This window comes from Papio anubis, chromosome 11 (assembly GCF_008728515.1).
Source record: "Papio anubis isolate 15944 chromosome 11, Panubis1.0, whole genome shotgun sequence".
NCBI classification, from domain to species: Eukaryota; Metazoa; Chordata; class Mammalia; order Primates; family Cercopithecidae; genus Papio; species Papio anubis.
In genome coordinates, this window is record NC_044986.1 from 55821375 (window position 1) to 55837617 (window position 16243).

Sequence of the window (16243 nt, forward strand, 5' to 3'; positions counted from 1 at the left end):
CACTCACTTTTAGTTCTGCCCTTGAATTAAATTTGATAGTGGTAAAATCCGATAGTAGCAAATAAATGCTTCACCGGGAGGATACGCAAGAACTTGCAACCCATCCCCACTGTGCCCAAAGCAAATGGATGGTTCCCATTTGCCAGAACGGAATGATTGAGAAAAGTGTTTCCAATTTGGAAACAGGTAAAATTAGCACTTCCCGGGAAACATCAGCTGAGTGGATGGTCAAGAAACAAAAGTGAGCAAGGCTGGAGTGGCCAACCATGAAGAAAGTCTACAGTGACTACTCCTCCATTTGGAGTTCACCCACATCTCAGCAAACACCTTAGGGACTGAAACAGTGTATGCTCAGTGGGTACCAAACAACATGCGAGCACTTCAGTAAGGTAAATAAAACAGAATAATGAAAACTGGTGACTGTAGGTTAAAATAACTTTTTAAAAAAAAATGACCAATTTGTTCCACTGCAATTCTTAAGGCTGTTTTAGTAACCACTTTAATTTCCTGGCTGGCTTGAAGTCTTCTGTTTACTAGCAAGTCAAACATAGAGAAGAGAATGAGCCGGGCGCGGTGGCTCAAGCCTGTAATCCCAGCACTTTGGGAGGCCAAGACGGGCGAATCACGAGGTCAGGAGATCGAGACCATCCTGGCTAACACGGTGAAACCCCGTCTCTACTAAAAAATACAAAAAACTAGCCGGGCGATGTGGTGGGCGCCTGTAGTCCCAGCTACTCGGGAGGCTGAGGCAGGAGAATGGCGTAAACCCGGGAGGCAGAGCTTGCAGTGAGCTGAGATCCGGCCACTGCACTCCAGCCTGGGTGACAGAGCGAGACTCCGTCTCAAAAAAAAAAAAAAAAGAGAAGAGAATGATTTATTTCCTAGTGGGCTTCACACATATCTTATCATGCTGCTTGCGTCACTTTTAAAATAGGAGTGGTCTCTCTAGGTGCCTTGCAGTGGAATAAATGGAGGCGGCAGAGAAATTATACTTCTCTACACAGAGAAAGCCTTGTGAGGCTGGTCAAACTTTTTACAATGTTAAGAACTAGTGAATAACAGTAAAACAGAATAGTCCCATTGATGGTGCGGGGAGGAGAAAGAGAAAAAAATACATGAGATAGAGGCTACGCATACACTACATAAAAAAAAGGATATGTAAAAAACAATAATAATTCACTCGGAGTCATCCATTGTGAAATTTTGCTATAAGAAAATAATCTTGACTCTAGAAAATTTGCTTGAGAATCTGTTAAAATATCATTGCTATATGGCATAAAATAGCAAAAATAGTGTCTTCCAATATTCCTCTAAACATTAGAGGCAACTTTGTACAAGAAAGTTGTTGGAGCTGGCTTGGGGAGTTGCTTGTTGCATGTATTCCAAGAAGGCAAGGCTGCCAGCAGCAGAATAAAACCTCCCAGCAGGACGCAGAAGCCACTAAAATAAAATGCAATGTCATAGGTCTGGGTCCAGTCATAAAACCAACCTGAAAAGACAGTAAGAAAAAAAGTAAGTTTCATGGAAATAGTACGAATATCCAGCCCACACCCTAATTTCATCAGTTTTAGATATAGTTATAATTATGATATATATTACTCTACTACTTCCAACGTGGTTTACTGGGAGTTAGAAGAAGAGAATCTCTCAAATATTTGGATAAGAATAAGCAGGCAGGCTGGGCGCAATGGCTCATGCCTGTAATCCCAGCACTTTGGGAGGCCAAGGCAGGTGGATCACGAGATCAGGAGATCAAGACCATCCTGCCTAACATGGTAAAACCGCATCTCTACTAAAAAAAACACACACAAACAAAAACAAAAACAAAAAATTAGCCAGGCGTGGTGGCAGGTGCCTGCAGTCCCAGCTACTCCAGAGGCTGAGGCAGGAGAATCGTGTGAACCTAGAAGGCGGAGCTTGCAGTGAGCTGAGATTGCGCCACTGCACTCCAGCCTGGGCAACAGAGTGAAACTCTGTCTCAAAAAAAAAAGAATAAGCAGGCACTTTGAGTTTCTCCCAAATGTAGAGTGAATACAAATCCCAGAGCATACATACAGGCTTTCTCAATTACATCAAAGCAGTCTTGAATAAATCATTACCATGAGCTGTTCCATGCAGATTTATTTTGTACAAATTTGTGCTACTATTACAATCTGGATTTCTATATCTGGAGATATGACAGGGAAGAACAGTAAAATGGGATGACTTTAAGATAAATATCTTACCAACGATGGGTGGTCCAAGGCTATTTCCAAGTCCAGCAAAAAACATTAATATCCCATAGGCATGGGCTAATTTTTCAATTCCCACAGTCTTTGTGGTCACATATGGAAAGATGGACCAATTACCAGTAAAAAACCCTAGAATCGCAGAAAGCAACGCCAGTGTGACATAGCTTTTGGCAAATGGAATTGCACACAAGGCCAGGCCCATGATGATTAAGGTAGCAACATAAAGATACAAGGTATTAATCCACTTGAAGTCAGCCAGTATCCCTAAAAGCAGTTTACCAACTGCTGTCATAATGCCTATAATGGAAATAAGTGGCATAATAAACTCTTCTTCTTTCACATTTGAACTTCTTGCTACATCTTCCATAAGTAATGAAGGTGGAAACCCTCCGATGTCAAAGAGTAAGATAGCAATGAAAAGGGCTGAAAATACTTTGTTTTTAAAAAGAGCCACAGTTTCTCCACAGTAGTTTTTATATAACTGCCACTTCCTTTTGGCAAGCTGTTTGCAAAAATATGTCTGTTCTGCAACTTTCTTTTTGTACGTTTCAGGCTCTTTTGTGTGTGTCACTGTGGGGTTTTTAAGAAGTAGGCTCTCTTGTTTCCAGTCACCATTGGCTAACACGCTCCTGCATTTCTCCTCACTACTGTAGCTCTTGTCAAGAATGTTTATGTTTTCTTCCAGATTCTTTCCTTTTTCATTGTAAATGCAGTATTTATCTGGTAGATCTTCTGGAGCTATTTTTTTAGGCAAAGGACAATCAGAAGATTGGAGGGGTCTCATCAGACTGCCACAGGCTAATATATTTAAAGCTAAAGCACCCACAATCAGCAAGCATCCATCCAGTCCATAGAACTCAACCAGCATCCTCTGCAGAGCAGCATATATGAAAAGGCCAACACTTGAACCTAAAAAGGGAACGGGAACTGTTCAACCTCGTAATCTCAGGCTCTCAGGATTAGAATTTGTAGTATCACAATTCAATTTATTTTTTACACTGGCATTTATATGTAACTTTATATTAAAATCATAGTAAAGATAGAAGATAACAATAATAACAATAATATAGCAATACTGATAGAACATTTAAGAATTAGAAGTTGCAGCTCAGACACTGTTAAGCACTTCACATTGCACAATCATGTTTAATGCTTTTACTGATCCCGTTGAGTAGGTCCTATTATTATTTCCAATCTAGAGATAAAGTGACCTAGGGCTGGAATGGTTGAGAAATTTGCCATGGATCAAAAATCTGTAAAGAACATAAATAGGATTCACACTCAGTCAGTTTGACCCCAATAGCCCATATTCTTAACAAGTATCATTGGCTGGGCGCGGTGGCTCAGGCCTGTAATCCCAGCACTTTGGGAGGACAAGGCGGGTGGATCACGAGGTCCGGAGTTCGAGACCGTCCTGGCCAACATGGTGAAACCCCGTCTCTACTAAAAACACAAAAATTAGCTGGGCGTGTTGCCACACGCCTGTAGTCCCAGCTACTCGGGAGGCTGAGGCAGGAGAATCACTTGAACCCAGGAGGTAGAGGTTGCCGTGAGCCATGATTGCGCCACTGCACTCCAGCCTCGTGACAGAGCAAGACTCCGTCTCAAACAAACAAACAAAAAAACCCCAAAACAAAGTATCATCATGAAACTACTTTCTTTGCACTTATTATGTGTCAGGCTTCATTCAACATATTTATTCCAGAAAAGTAAATTTTCATATTTTACTTTTTAAAAACAGTATATTGCAGTTTAAGGATATTTAAAATGGCTTGATAGTTCAAATCCATTGCTGAATCACCAGAATGAGTGATTCACACTTTTCATGCATTAATACACTTACGAGAAAAGTATAATTTTTAGGGTATTTAAATTACAAAGTATGCTGGTTTATACATCTGTGTAACACTGTGAATAATTCACATTTTTAGCACTGATCACACTAAACATACAGTGTTGCCAAGTTATGGTAGCCTAATCAATTGGTACTGTTCTCATCTGTTTCTGATTTCAATCTTTAAAAACAGAGCATTTTAAAATTTAAATGTCGTTGGGAAATGTCATGTGAAAAATCAGGAAAAAATAGTCTGAAAAAGTTGATCATGTGTTTAAGATGGTCAGTATTAAATTACATTATAACCTCATGAAGATGCCAATAGGACCAAGCTCAGAGGCATCACTGATTGCATGGATATGATTGCTATAAAAACCCATCTTATAAAACAATTCTTCTAAATAGCCAAATGGCTCTGCCTTAGAGTTGTAAGAAAATATTTTCTTTGGGACCTCAGTTGTCCCTTCTTAACATTTTTTAAAGTTAACCCCTTCATTCCCAAAGGAAAAAAAAACTTTGCAAATATTAATGTCTCATGTTAATGTAACGGCAGCTAAAATAGACTGCTAAGAGAGTATCTCTTTGCTAACTACTGAGAAGTAGTAACAGTAGAAAAATGTAATCCTTTCTTTCTCTCATTAAATGTGGCATATACTGTAAAACTTTAAAATGCTACAGAAAACACACTGACAGAATTAAAAACAGCAGGGTGACCTCATGTATTGCTGGCTGCATTAGTACCCATTAACTATAAATTTGTGATTTTTGCCTAACATTTCTTTGTACAGATTCTAACAAAGTGCCACATCATTAGATACTTAAAACTGCTCTAGGTGTTTTGAAAGTTCTATATTTTCACATAGAACAAATAAACAAACAACTTTCCTATTCTTGCCAACCAAGTTTATCTGTCAACATGATGAAAATCAATTCAACAGATATTTATTGAACACATAAGATAGGAGAGAGTGGGGAAAATCAAATTACACATTGGAGGCTAGTTTCCTCAGCCTTCATCCCCCAAGAACATGTCTGTGGTTTAAAAAGATGCAGGATTTTTCCCCCCAGGGTATTGAAGAGTAATTTAGAGTTTCCTGGTGGAATTTTGCAAACTGCAAAACTGTGATTTTTTTTTTTTTTAATTTTAAGTTCCAGGATACATGTGCAGGATGTGCAGGTTTGTTACATAGGTAAACGTGTGCCATGGTGGTTTGCTGCACCTATCAACCCATTACCTAGGTATTAAGCCCTGCATGCAATAGCTAAAACTGTAATTTTTAGTCTTCAAAAAGAACATCCTAATTTTAATATAATCATTGCAAAGGGTTAAGTGAAATAAAACTAATTATGCTTCCATGCATGTTATACATTATTACAAAGAGAGAAAATATTAAATGGTGTTCAGGGAACACGAAGCAGTGAGAAATACAGCCATGCTTTAACCCATTAATACCAGGGGTCAATAACTTCTGGAAAGGATCAGAGAGTAAATATTTAAGGCATAGAGGGTGTACAATCTCTGTCCCAAACACTCAACTCTGCCCTTGAAGCATGCAACCAGCCAGGGACAATCCATAAAAAAACAAGTATGGCTGTGTTATAATAAAATTTTATTTATGAACACTGAAATGGAAATTGCACCTAGTTTTCACATATTATGAATATTCTTCTTTTGATTTTTTTCAACATTTAAAAAGGTAAAAAGCAATCGTAGCTTGTTAATCATACACAAACCAGCAGTAGGCCAGATTTGGCCCATGGGCATTTCTGGACCAACTCCCATTCACTATGAAGGAAGATCGCTTCCCCCAAACCTTTATTTCATGCCCACATTCCTTTCTTTCAACTAGATCACAATATTTCAAGTGTTTGGATGTGGGGTTTCTTTTTAATTTTTAAAAAACTCTACTGTGACTTTTGTTTTGTTTATCATATCTTTGACTGAAGGTGGGTTCATACTTCTCCCTAATTTCCCTTCACCTAGCTCCCTGTGAGTTGAAACTGAAAACTCCTTTCAATCTTGACTGTCCATAGTTGCTTCATTTTTTATTTAGTGTGCTATGGACCAGGCCCCTGTGCCCTCCTCTCAAGACTGAGTGAAAAGCGAGATCATCTGTCACAGCATGCAATTCCCAACACCTTCAAAACAAATAAATTTGGACATTAGGGAAACCTAGATCAGAATTACAACTTCTAACACTTGAGAGCTCTTGTCATGTGCCTTTCACATACATCCCTTTCATATGTCCGATAACCCAATGTGATGGGTACTATCTGTAAATCAAAAATAAAATTCTAAGCCACCCAGCCAGCTGATGGACCCTCCCCTTGGCCAAGGATATTCCGAAGTAAACCTGAAAAACTAGTTCAGGCCATGATAAGGTCAGAGGGATGGGGGCTAGACATGCCTCATTTTACTCTCCCCTCTTTGGAATTCAGACACAGCTGACCAGTATTAACATTAAAACAGGCACCTTAAGATTGAAAGAACACATTCTTTAAGTCTGATAAGAAATACTCCCTTCTACTGATTCTATCTGCATAATGGGACTGTTGGTCTCCATAACCCCATGTCTTAACCCAGACATTCCCTTGTATTGAATCAGGATCTTTAGACAATAACTTAATCCTTTCAATTTACTGCCAATTAAAAAATTCCTGAATCCACCTACAACCTGGACACCCCTGTTTCCAGTTGTCCTGCCTTTCTAGACCAAGCCAATGTACAACTTACATGTATTGATCGATGTCTTATGTCTCCCTAAAATGTATAAAATGAAGTTTAGCCTGACCACCTGAGACAGAATCTCGTGGGACTGTGTCACGGGCCACTTGTTACTAATGAAAATTCAAATATTTTAAAGAATTTGACTCTTTTCATCAACATACTATTATCCCCAGTTTACAGTTCCAAAACGGAGGCACAGAACAGTTAAGTAACTTGTCGAACACCAGATAGCTAGTGAGTGACAGAAGGAGCATTCAAAACTAGACAGTATGGATCCAGGTCGTGCTTCTAACTCGACGTCATGCTGCCTCTACAAAAAATATAGTACAGCTGAGACCCACTATCCTTGAAGCTGCCATACCTACTCTCACAGTCCTTCCTACACTTTTAGAAGATCCTCACAGGTTCTGCAAACTGCAATCCAACTACTCTGGATTCCCCATCTTCTGTGTCTGCATCCTTTCTCCCATCACTGCCTTAGCCATATCCTCTGACTCTGGCCTTGTCTCCGCCTAGACCACAATTCACACTTCTCACCAGGCAGTGCTTCTTTTTTTTGGGGCCGAGGTCTGGCTGTACTCCCAGGCTGGGTGCGGTGGCGTGATCTCGGCTCACTGCAGGCTCCGCCTCCCGGGTTCCAGCCATTCTCCGCCTCAGCCTCCCAAGTAGCTGGGACTACAGGCTCCGCCATCTTGGCTAGTTTTTTTGTATTTTTAGTAGAGACGGGGTTTCACCATGTTAGCCAGGATAGTCTCGATCTCCTGACCTCGTGATCCACCCGCCTCGGCCTCCCAAAGTGCTGGGATTACAGGCTTGAGCCACCGCGCCCGGCCGGCAGTGCTTCTTAAAATACGCTGGAGAAATATCCAGCTGGATTCAATTCAACCACGAATCACTTTGTTGCCACTCGGTTGGCCTCAGGAACAAAATATTAGTTTGGATCCTGTTGCCAGAATAACTACCGACGTTCTTCAGCCTAGCTAAAAGCCTGACCTTCCAGGGTCACCCACCTACCAGCAAGAAGCATATGTAAATTTACAACTTTTGATAACTTGGCAACTCTATGTCCTAAAAAACTCAGGAAATGTTGGCCACATACATTTTGATAAGAACTGTACATAACTTTAAAAAATTCATCTGAAAACTGAAATACCACTTTTATATGTCCAGAATGCTTTTATATTTAAAAATTGTATTTTATATTTCCCCCCTCAGTGATCATCTCTTGATTACCAAAGGAATAACAAGAGTAAACAGCCTGTCATTTGCATATGCACATAGGCCAGTGAGAGGTATTGAGAAACCAGTACTTTAGAAAAATTGTAAGTTCCACACTACAAGGAGGTGGAGACATGATCAGCATCAGTCTTTCTGACAGTGGCCTTAGGGATGTTCATTTTCCTTCCTTTTCTCCTACCTTTTTCAGGGATAAAGTGCTTTCTAGAAGCGCTTGCTTTTTCTTTTAGCAAAGTCTTCACCAGCATGTGACTCTCAATTTACTGGGCCCATAAGCTTTCTCTTCATATGTTATGTTGGACATTGAATGCCCCCAAATTAGATATCTTAGAGACTTTTGAAAGCCACTCCTGCTCTCTAGATTCCTTCTCTCTAGGCAGGATGTCTCTGAAAGAAAGGCAGCAGCCCCAGGCAAGGGATTATAGATAAAACTCCCATCTCCCTGGGACAGAGCATGTGGGGGAAGGGGCGGCTATGAGTGCAGCTTCAGCAAACTTAAACGTTCCTGCCTGCCAGCTCTAAAGAGAGCAGCGGATCTCCCAGCACAGCGCTTAAGCTCTGGTAAGCGACAGACTGCCTTCTCATGTGGGTCCCTGACCCCTATGCCTCCTGACTGGGAAACATCTCCCAGCAGGGGTAGACAGACACCTCATACAACAGAGCTCCAGCTGATATCTGGCAGGTGCCCCTATGGGACAAAGCTTCCAGAAGAAGGAGCAGGCAGTAATTTTTGCTGTTCTCCAGCCTCTGCTGGTAATACCCAGGCAAACAGGGTCTGAAGTAGACCCTCAGCAAACTCCAGCGGAACTGCAGAAGAGGGGCCTGACTGATAGAAGGAAAACTAACAAAAAGAAAGTGATAGCATCAACATCAACAAAAAGGATGACCACGCAAAAACTCCATCCAAAGGTCACCAACAGCAAAGACCAAAGGTAAACAAATCCATGAAGATGAGGAAAAACCAGCACTAAAAGGCTGAAAATTCCAAAAACAAGACTGCCTCTTCTCCTCCAAAGGATCACAACTCTTTGCCAGCAAAGGAACAAAACTGATGAAGAATGAGTTTGATGAATTGACAGAAGTAGGCTACAGAAGGTGGGTAATAACAAACTCCTCCAAGCTAAAGGAGCATTTTTTAACCCAATGCAAGGAAGCTAAGGAGCTTAAAAAAAGGTTAGAGGAATTGCTAACAGTTTAGAGAAGAACATAAATGACCTGATGAAGCTGAAAAACACAGCATGAGAACTCCATGAAGTATACACAAGTATCAATAGCCAAATCGATCAAGTGGAAGAAAGGATATCAGAGATTGAAGATCAACTTAATGAAATAAAGTGTGAAGACAAGATTGGAGAAAAAAGAATAAAAAGGAACAAAGCCTCCAAGAAATATGGGACTATGTGAAAAGACCAAACCTACTTTTGACTGGTACACCTGAAAGTGATGGGGAGAATGGAACCAACTTGGAAAATACACTTCAGGATATTATCAAGGAGAATGTCCCCAACCTAGCAAGACAGGCCAACATTCAAATTCAGGAAATACAGAGAACAACACAAAGATACTCCTTGAGAAGGGCAACCCTAAGACACATAGTTATAAGATTCACCAAGGTTGAAATGAAAGAAAAAATATTAAGGGCAGCCAGAGAGAAAGGTCAGGTTACCCACAAAGGGAAGCCCATTGGACTAAAAGCGGATCTCTCTGCAGAGACCTTACAAGCCAGAAGAGAATGGGGACCAATATTCAACATTCTTAAAGAAAAGAATTTTCATCCCAGAATTTTATATCCAGCCAAACTAAGCTTCATAAGTGAAGGAGAAATAAAATTCTTTACAGACAAGCAAATGCTGAGAGATTCTGTCTCCACCAGTCCTGCCTTACAAGAGCTCCTGAAGCAAGCACTAAATATGGAAAGGAAAAACAGGTACCAGCCACTGCAAAAACATACCAAAATGTAAAGACCATCAACACTATGAAGAAACTGCATCAACTAATGGGCAAAATAACCAACTAGCATCATAATGACAGGATGAAATTTACACATAACAATATTAACCCTAAATGTAAATGGGCTAAATGCCCCAATTAAAAGACACAGACTGGCAAATTGCATAAAGAGTCAAGACCCATCGGTGTGCTATACTCAGGAGACCCATCTCATGTGCAAAAACACACGTAGGCTCAAAATAAAGGGATGGAGGAAGATTTACCAAGCAAATGGAAAGGAAAAAAAAGCAGGGGTTGCAATCCTCTCCGATAAAACAAATTTGAAAGAAACAAAGATCAAAAAAGACAAAGAAGGGCACTATATAATGGTAAAGGGATTGATGCAACAAGAACAGCTAACAATCCTAAATATACATGCACCTAATACAGGAGCACCCATATTCATAAAGCAAGTTCTTAGAGACCTACAAGGAGACTTAGACTCCCACACAATAATAGTGGGAGGTTTTAATATCCCGCTGTCAACACTGGACAGATCAATGAGACAGAAAATTAACAAGGATATTCAGGACTTAAACTCAGCTCTGGACCAAGCAGACCTAATAGACATCTACAGAACTCTACACCCCAAATCAACAGAATATACATTCTTCTCAGCATCACATAGCACTTATTCTGAAACAGATCACATAATTGGAAGTAAAACACTCCTCAGCAAATGAAAAAGAACAGAAATCATAACAAACAGTCTCTCGGACCACAGGCAATCAAATTAGAACCAGAATTAAGAAACTCACTGAAAACTGCACAACTACATGGAAACTGAACAACCTGCTTCTGAATGACTACTGGGTAAATAACAAAATTAAGGCAGAAATAAAAATTCTTTGAAACCAAAGAGAACAAAGACACAATGAACCAGAATCTCTGGGACACAGCTAAAGCAGTGTTTAGAGGGAAATTTATAGCACTAAATGCCCACAGGAGAAAATGGAAATATCTAAAATCGACACCCTAACAACTCAATTTAAAGAACTAGAGAAGCAAGAGCAAACAAATTCAAAAGCTAGCATAAGACAAGAAACAACTAAGATCAGAGCAGAACTGAAGGAGATAGAGACAAGGAAAATCCTTCAAGAAAAAATCAGTGAATCCAGGAGCTGGTTTTTTGAAAAGATTAACAAAATAGATAGACCGCTAACCAGACTAATAAATAAGAAAAGAAATAAATAAGAAAAGACACAATAAAAAATGATAAAGGGGAGATCACCACTGATCCCACAGAAATACAAATCCCATCAGAGAATACTATAAATACCTCTACACAAGTAAACTAGAAAATCTAGAATAAATGGATAAATTCCTCGACACATACACCCTCCCAAGTCTAAACCAGGAAGAAGTCGAATTCCTGAATAGATCAATAACAAGCTCTGAAATTGAGACAGTAATTAATAGCCTACCAACCAAAAAAATGCCCATGATCAGGCAGATTCACAGCCAAATTCTAACAGAGGTACAAAGAGGAGCTGGCAGCATTTCTTCTAAAACTATTCCAAACAATAGAAAAACAGGAGGCCGGGCGCGGTGGCTCAAGCCTGTAATCCCAGCACTTTGGGAGGCCGAGACGGGTGGATCACAAGGTCAGGAGATCGAGACCATCCTGGCAAACACGGTGAAACCCCGTCTCTACTAAAAAATACAAAAAACTAGCCGGGCGAGGTGGCGGGCGCCTGTAATCCCAGCTACTACTCGGAGGCTGAGGCAGGAGAATGGTGTAAACCCGGGAGGCGGAGCTTGCAGTGAGCTGAGATCTGGCCACTGCACTCCAGCCTGGGCGACAGAGCGAGACTCCGTCTCAAAAAAAAAAAGAAAAACAGGGACTCCTCCCTAACTCATTTTATGAGGCCAGCATCATCCTGATACCAAAACCTGGCAGAGACACAACAAAAAAAGAAAATTTCAGGCCAATAACCCTGATGAACATTGATGCAAATTTCCTCAATAAAATACTGGCAAACCAAGTCCAGCAGCACATTAAAAAGCTTATCCACCACAATCAAGTTGGCTTCATCCCTAGGATGCAAGGCTGGTTCAACATACACAAATCGATAAACATAATCCATCACATAAACAGAACCAATGACAAAAACCAAATGATTATCTCAGTAGATGCAGAAAAGGCCTTGGATAAAATTCAACACCCCTTCATGCTAAAAAGTCTCAATAAATTAGGTATTGATGTAACATATCTCAAAATATGACAAACCCACAGTCAATATTATACTGAATGGGCAAAAGCTGGAAGCATTCCCTTTGAAAACCAGCACAAGACAAAGATACCCTCTCTCACCACTTCTATTCATTATAGTATTGGAAGTTCTGGCCAAGGCAATCAGGCAAGAGACAGAAATAAAGTGTATTCAAATAGGAAAAGAGGAAATCAAATTACCTCTGTTTGCAGATGACATGATTGTATATTTAGAAAACCCCATTGTCTCAGCCCAAAATCTCCTTAAGCTGATAAGCAACTTCAGCAAAGTCTCAGGATACAAAATCAATGTGCAAAAATCACAAGCATTCCTATACACCAATAATAGAGAGCCAAATCATGAGTGAACTCCCACTCACAATTGCTACATAGAGAATAAAATACTTAGAAATGCAATTTACAAGGGATGTGAAGGACCTCTTCAAGGAGAACTACAAACCACTGCTCAAGGAAATAAGAGAGGACACAAACAAATGAAAAAACTTTCCATGCTGATGCATAGGAAGAATCAATATCGTGAAAATGGCCATACTGCCCAAGGTAATTTATAGATTCAATGCTATTCCCATCAAGCTACCATTGACTTGCTTCACAGAATTGGAAAAAACTACTTTAAATTTCATATAGAACCAAAAAAGAGCCCATATAGCCAAGACAATTCTAAGCAAAAGGAACAAAGCTGAAGGCTTCACATTACCTGACTTCAAACCACACTACACAGCTACAGTAACCAAAACAGCATGGTACTGGTACCAAAACAGAGATATAGACCAATGGAACAGAACAGGGGCCTCAGAAATAACACCACACATATACAACCATCTGATCTTTGACAAACCTGACAAAAACAAGAAATGGGGAAAGGATTCCCTACTTAACAAGTGGTGTTGGGAAAACAGGCTAGCCATATGCAGGAAACTGAAACTGAACCCCTTCTTAACATCTTATACAAAAATTAACTCAAGATGGATTAAAGACTTAAATGTTAGACCTAAAACCATAAAAACTCTAGAAGGAAACCTAGGCAATACCATTCAGGACATAGGCATGGGCAAAGACTTCATCACTAAAACACCAACAGCAAGGGCAACAAAAGCCAAAATAGACAAATGGGATCTAATTAAAGTAAAGAGCTTTTGCACAGCAAAAGAAACTATCATCAGAGTGAACCAGCAAACTACAGAATGGGGGAAAATTTTTGCAATCTATCCATCTGACAAAGGACTAATATCCAGAATCTACAAGGAACATAAACAAATTTACAAGAAAAAAAAACAACCCTATCAAAAAGCGGCAAAGGATATGAACAGACACTTTTCAACAGAAGACATCTGGCCAGGCAGAGTGGCTTATGCCTATAATCCCAGCACTTTAGGAGCCAGAGGCAGGCAGATCACAAAGTCAGGAGTTTGAGACCACCATGGCCAATGTGGTGAAACCCTGTCTCTATTAAAAATACAAAACTTAGCTGGGCGTGGTGGTGGGCACTTATAATCCCAGCTACTCGGGAGGCTAAGGCAGGAGAATCACTTGAAACTGGAAGGTGGAGGTTGCAGTGAGCCGAGATTGTGCCACTTCACTCCAGCCTGGACAAAAGAGCGAAACTCCATCTCAAAAAAAAAGAAAAAGAAAAAAGAAAAGAAAAGAAAAAAAGAAGACATTTATGCAGCCAACAAACATGAAAAAAAAACCTCATCATCACTGGTCATTAGAGAAATGCAAATCAAAACCACAATGAGATACCATCTCATGCCAGTTAGAATGGCAATCATTAAAAAGTCAGGAAAGAACAGGTGCTGGAGAGGATGTGGCGAAATAGGAATGCTTTTACACTTCAATCATTGTGGAAGACAGTGTGGCGATTCCTCAAGGATCTAGATCTAGAAATACCATTTGACCCAGCAATCCCATGACTGGGTATATACCCAAAGGATTATAAATCATTCTGCTATAACGACACATGCACATGTATGTTTATTGCAGCACTATTCACAGTAGCAAAGACTTGGAACCAACCCAAATGTCCATCAATGTTAGACTGGATAAAGAAAACGTGGCATGTATAGGGGGGGCGTGGTGGCTCACGCCTGTAATCCCAGCACTTTGGGAGGCCAAGGAGGGCAGATCACCTAAAATTCGGAGTTCGAGATCAACCTGACCAACAGGAAGAAACCCCGTCTCTACTAAAAATATAAAAAATTAGCCAGGCATGGTAGCACATGCCTATAATTACAGCTACTCAGGAGGCTGAGACAGGAGAATTGCTTGAACCTGGAAGGCGGAGGTTGCAGTGAGCCAAGATCGTGCCATTGCACTCCAGCCTGGGCAACAAAAGTGAAACTCCATCTCAAAAAAAAAAAAAAAAAGAAAAAAAAAGAAAGAAAATATGACACATATACTCCACGGAATACTATGCAGCCATAAAAAAGAATGAGTTCATGTCCTTTACAGGGACATGAGTGAAGCTAGAAACCATCATTCTCAGCAAACTAACACAGAACAGAAAACCAAACACCACATGTTCTCGGTGGTAAGTGGGAGTTGAACAATGAAAGCATATGGGCATGGGGAGGAGAACATCACACACTGGGCCTGTTGGGGGTGGGGGCTAGGGGAGGGATAGCATTAGGAGAAATACCTAATGTAGATCATGGGTTGATGGGTGCAGCAAACCACCATGGCACATGTATACCTATGTAACAAACCTGCACGTTCTTGCACATGTATCCCGGAACTTAAAATATAATAATAATAAATAACAAATAATGAGATGGTTTAGTCTGGACTTTCAGGAAGCAAATACAATGGATGAAAAAATAGCTTTTTAAAAAATATCATAAAGACTAGTTTTCAAGTTTTATGGTCATTTAAATTTAAGTTTCTAAAAGTGCTTTGACAATCATAGGTGTCCATGTAAAAATTTATTAATGTTATACTAAATATCAGTTTACAATTTTAGAAGAGCTATATATTTTAGAAAACATCCCATATAAGACATAAAAATTTATAATGTAAAAAAAGAAAAAAGAAAAAAGAAAGTCACTGCCATATTTACGGTGTAAAATAAACTTTCCTTCTAGAAGTAAAGAAATTATTTTGCTACCTGATTGGTAGCTGGGTAATGATTGGTTAAACATGTCTGTGCTTGGTAACTTTTTACTTTGTTTAGCATACTGAATGGTGACAATACTGTACTCAATTTGAAAATTTACCTGTTGAAATCAGGCCAAGCGCTAGGCCTCGGCGATCGTCAAAATACTGGCACGTAATAGTCACTGTTGCAGTGTATAATAAACCACATCCAAGACCTAAGCATGAGAAGACATTGCATAAATTAAGACACTGCATTACAACAATGCAAGAGAAAAAAGGAAAAACAAGTATGTCCAATAGGGCATTCCATTATTCGCTGGCTAAAACTGTTACAGACTCCTAGATTCCTTCCATGTGTGTAGCCCCAATAGACACCATTGGGCAGCCTCTTTTTTCACCCCACACCCTAGATCAGGGTCAAGTGAAAAAGCATCCAATGTCTAAAGCATGAATGAATAATGCCAATGTAAATTAAGACATTATGGAGAGAGAGAGAGAAAATGGCTAAATTCACATACAAAACAGCAAATTTGATCAAGTTTGCCCCTTAGAGATCTATACCTCTTCCAAGTCCTTGCCCCCAGCTCAGTGTTCTTCTTCTTCTAAGTCCTCTAAACAACTTTTTAAAATACACTTGATCACTCAAAGCTATTTTGTTAGAGTTTAGCCTGCACAACCCAGTCTGCAATATGAAGGCCCTGTGGGGTTCTTATATCATCTCACCACAGTGAAATTTATATCTGTAAGTCTTCATCTTTTAGAGGTGCATATTACCTTATTTAGAAGTAAAATGTAGTAATGTCTTTACTTTAAAATACTCTCACCAAAAAAAAGAAGCACATACAACAAAATACTAACAACTATGGTTGTTTGCTATACTATTCTCCACTTTTCTGTAA

At 39.8% G+C, this 16243-nt stretch overlaps 1 protein-coding gene across 1 annotated transcript in view; it reads right to left on the minus strand.

Annotated features, from left to right (window-relative positions):
* Positions 1–859: 859 nt before the first annotated feature.
* SLC16A9 (solute carrier family 16 member 9) overlaps positions 860–16243 on the minus strand; it is a 58219-nt gene continuing 42835 nt past the window's right edge. Inside the window, exons 4-6 of the mRNA XM_017963062.3 lie at positions 15464–15559; positions 2226–3140; positions 860–1489 (exon numbers count right to left, since the gene is read on the minus strand). Coding sequence (XP_017818551.1) covers positions 1311–1489; positions 2226–3140; positions 15464–15559 — 1190 coding nt within the window. The 3' untranslated portion in view covers positions 860–1310. The remainder of the gene's footprint in view (positions 1490–2225; positions 3141–15463; positions 15560–16243) is intronic.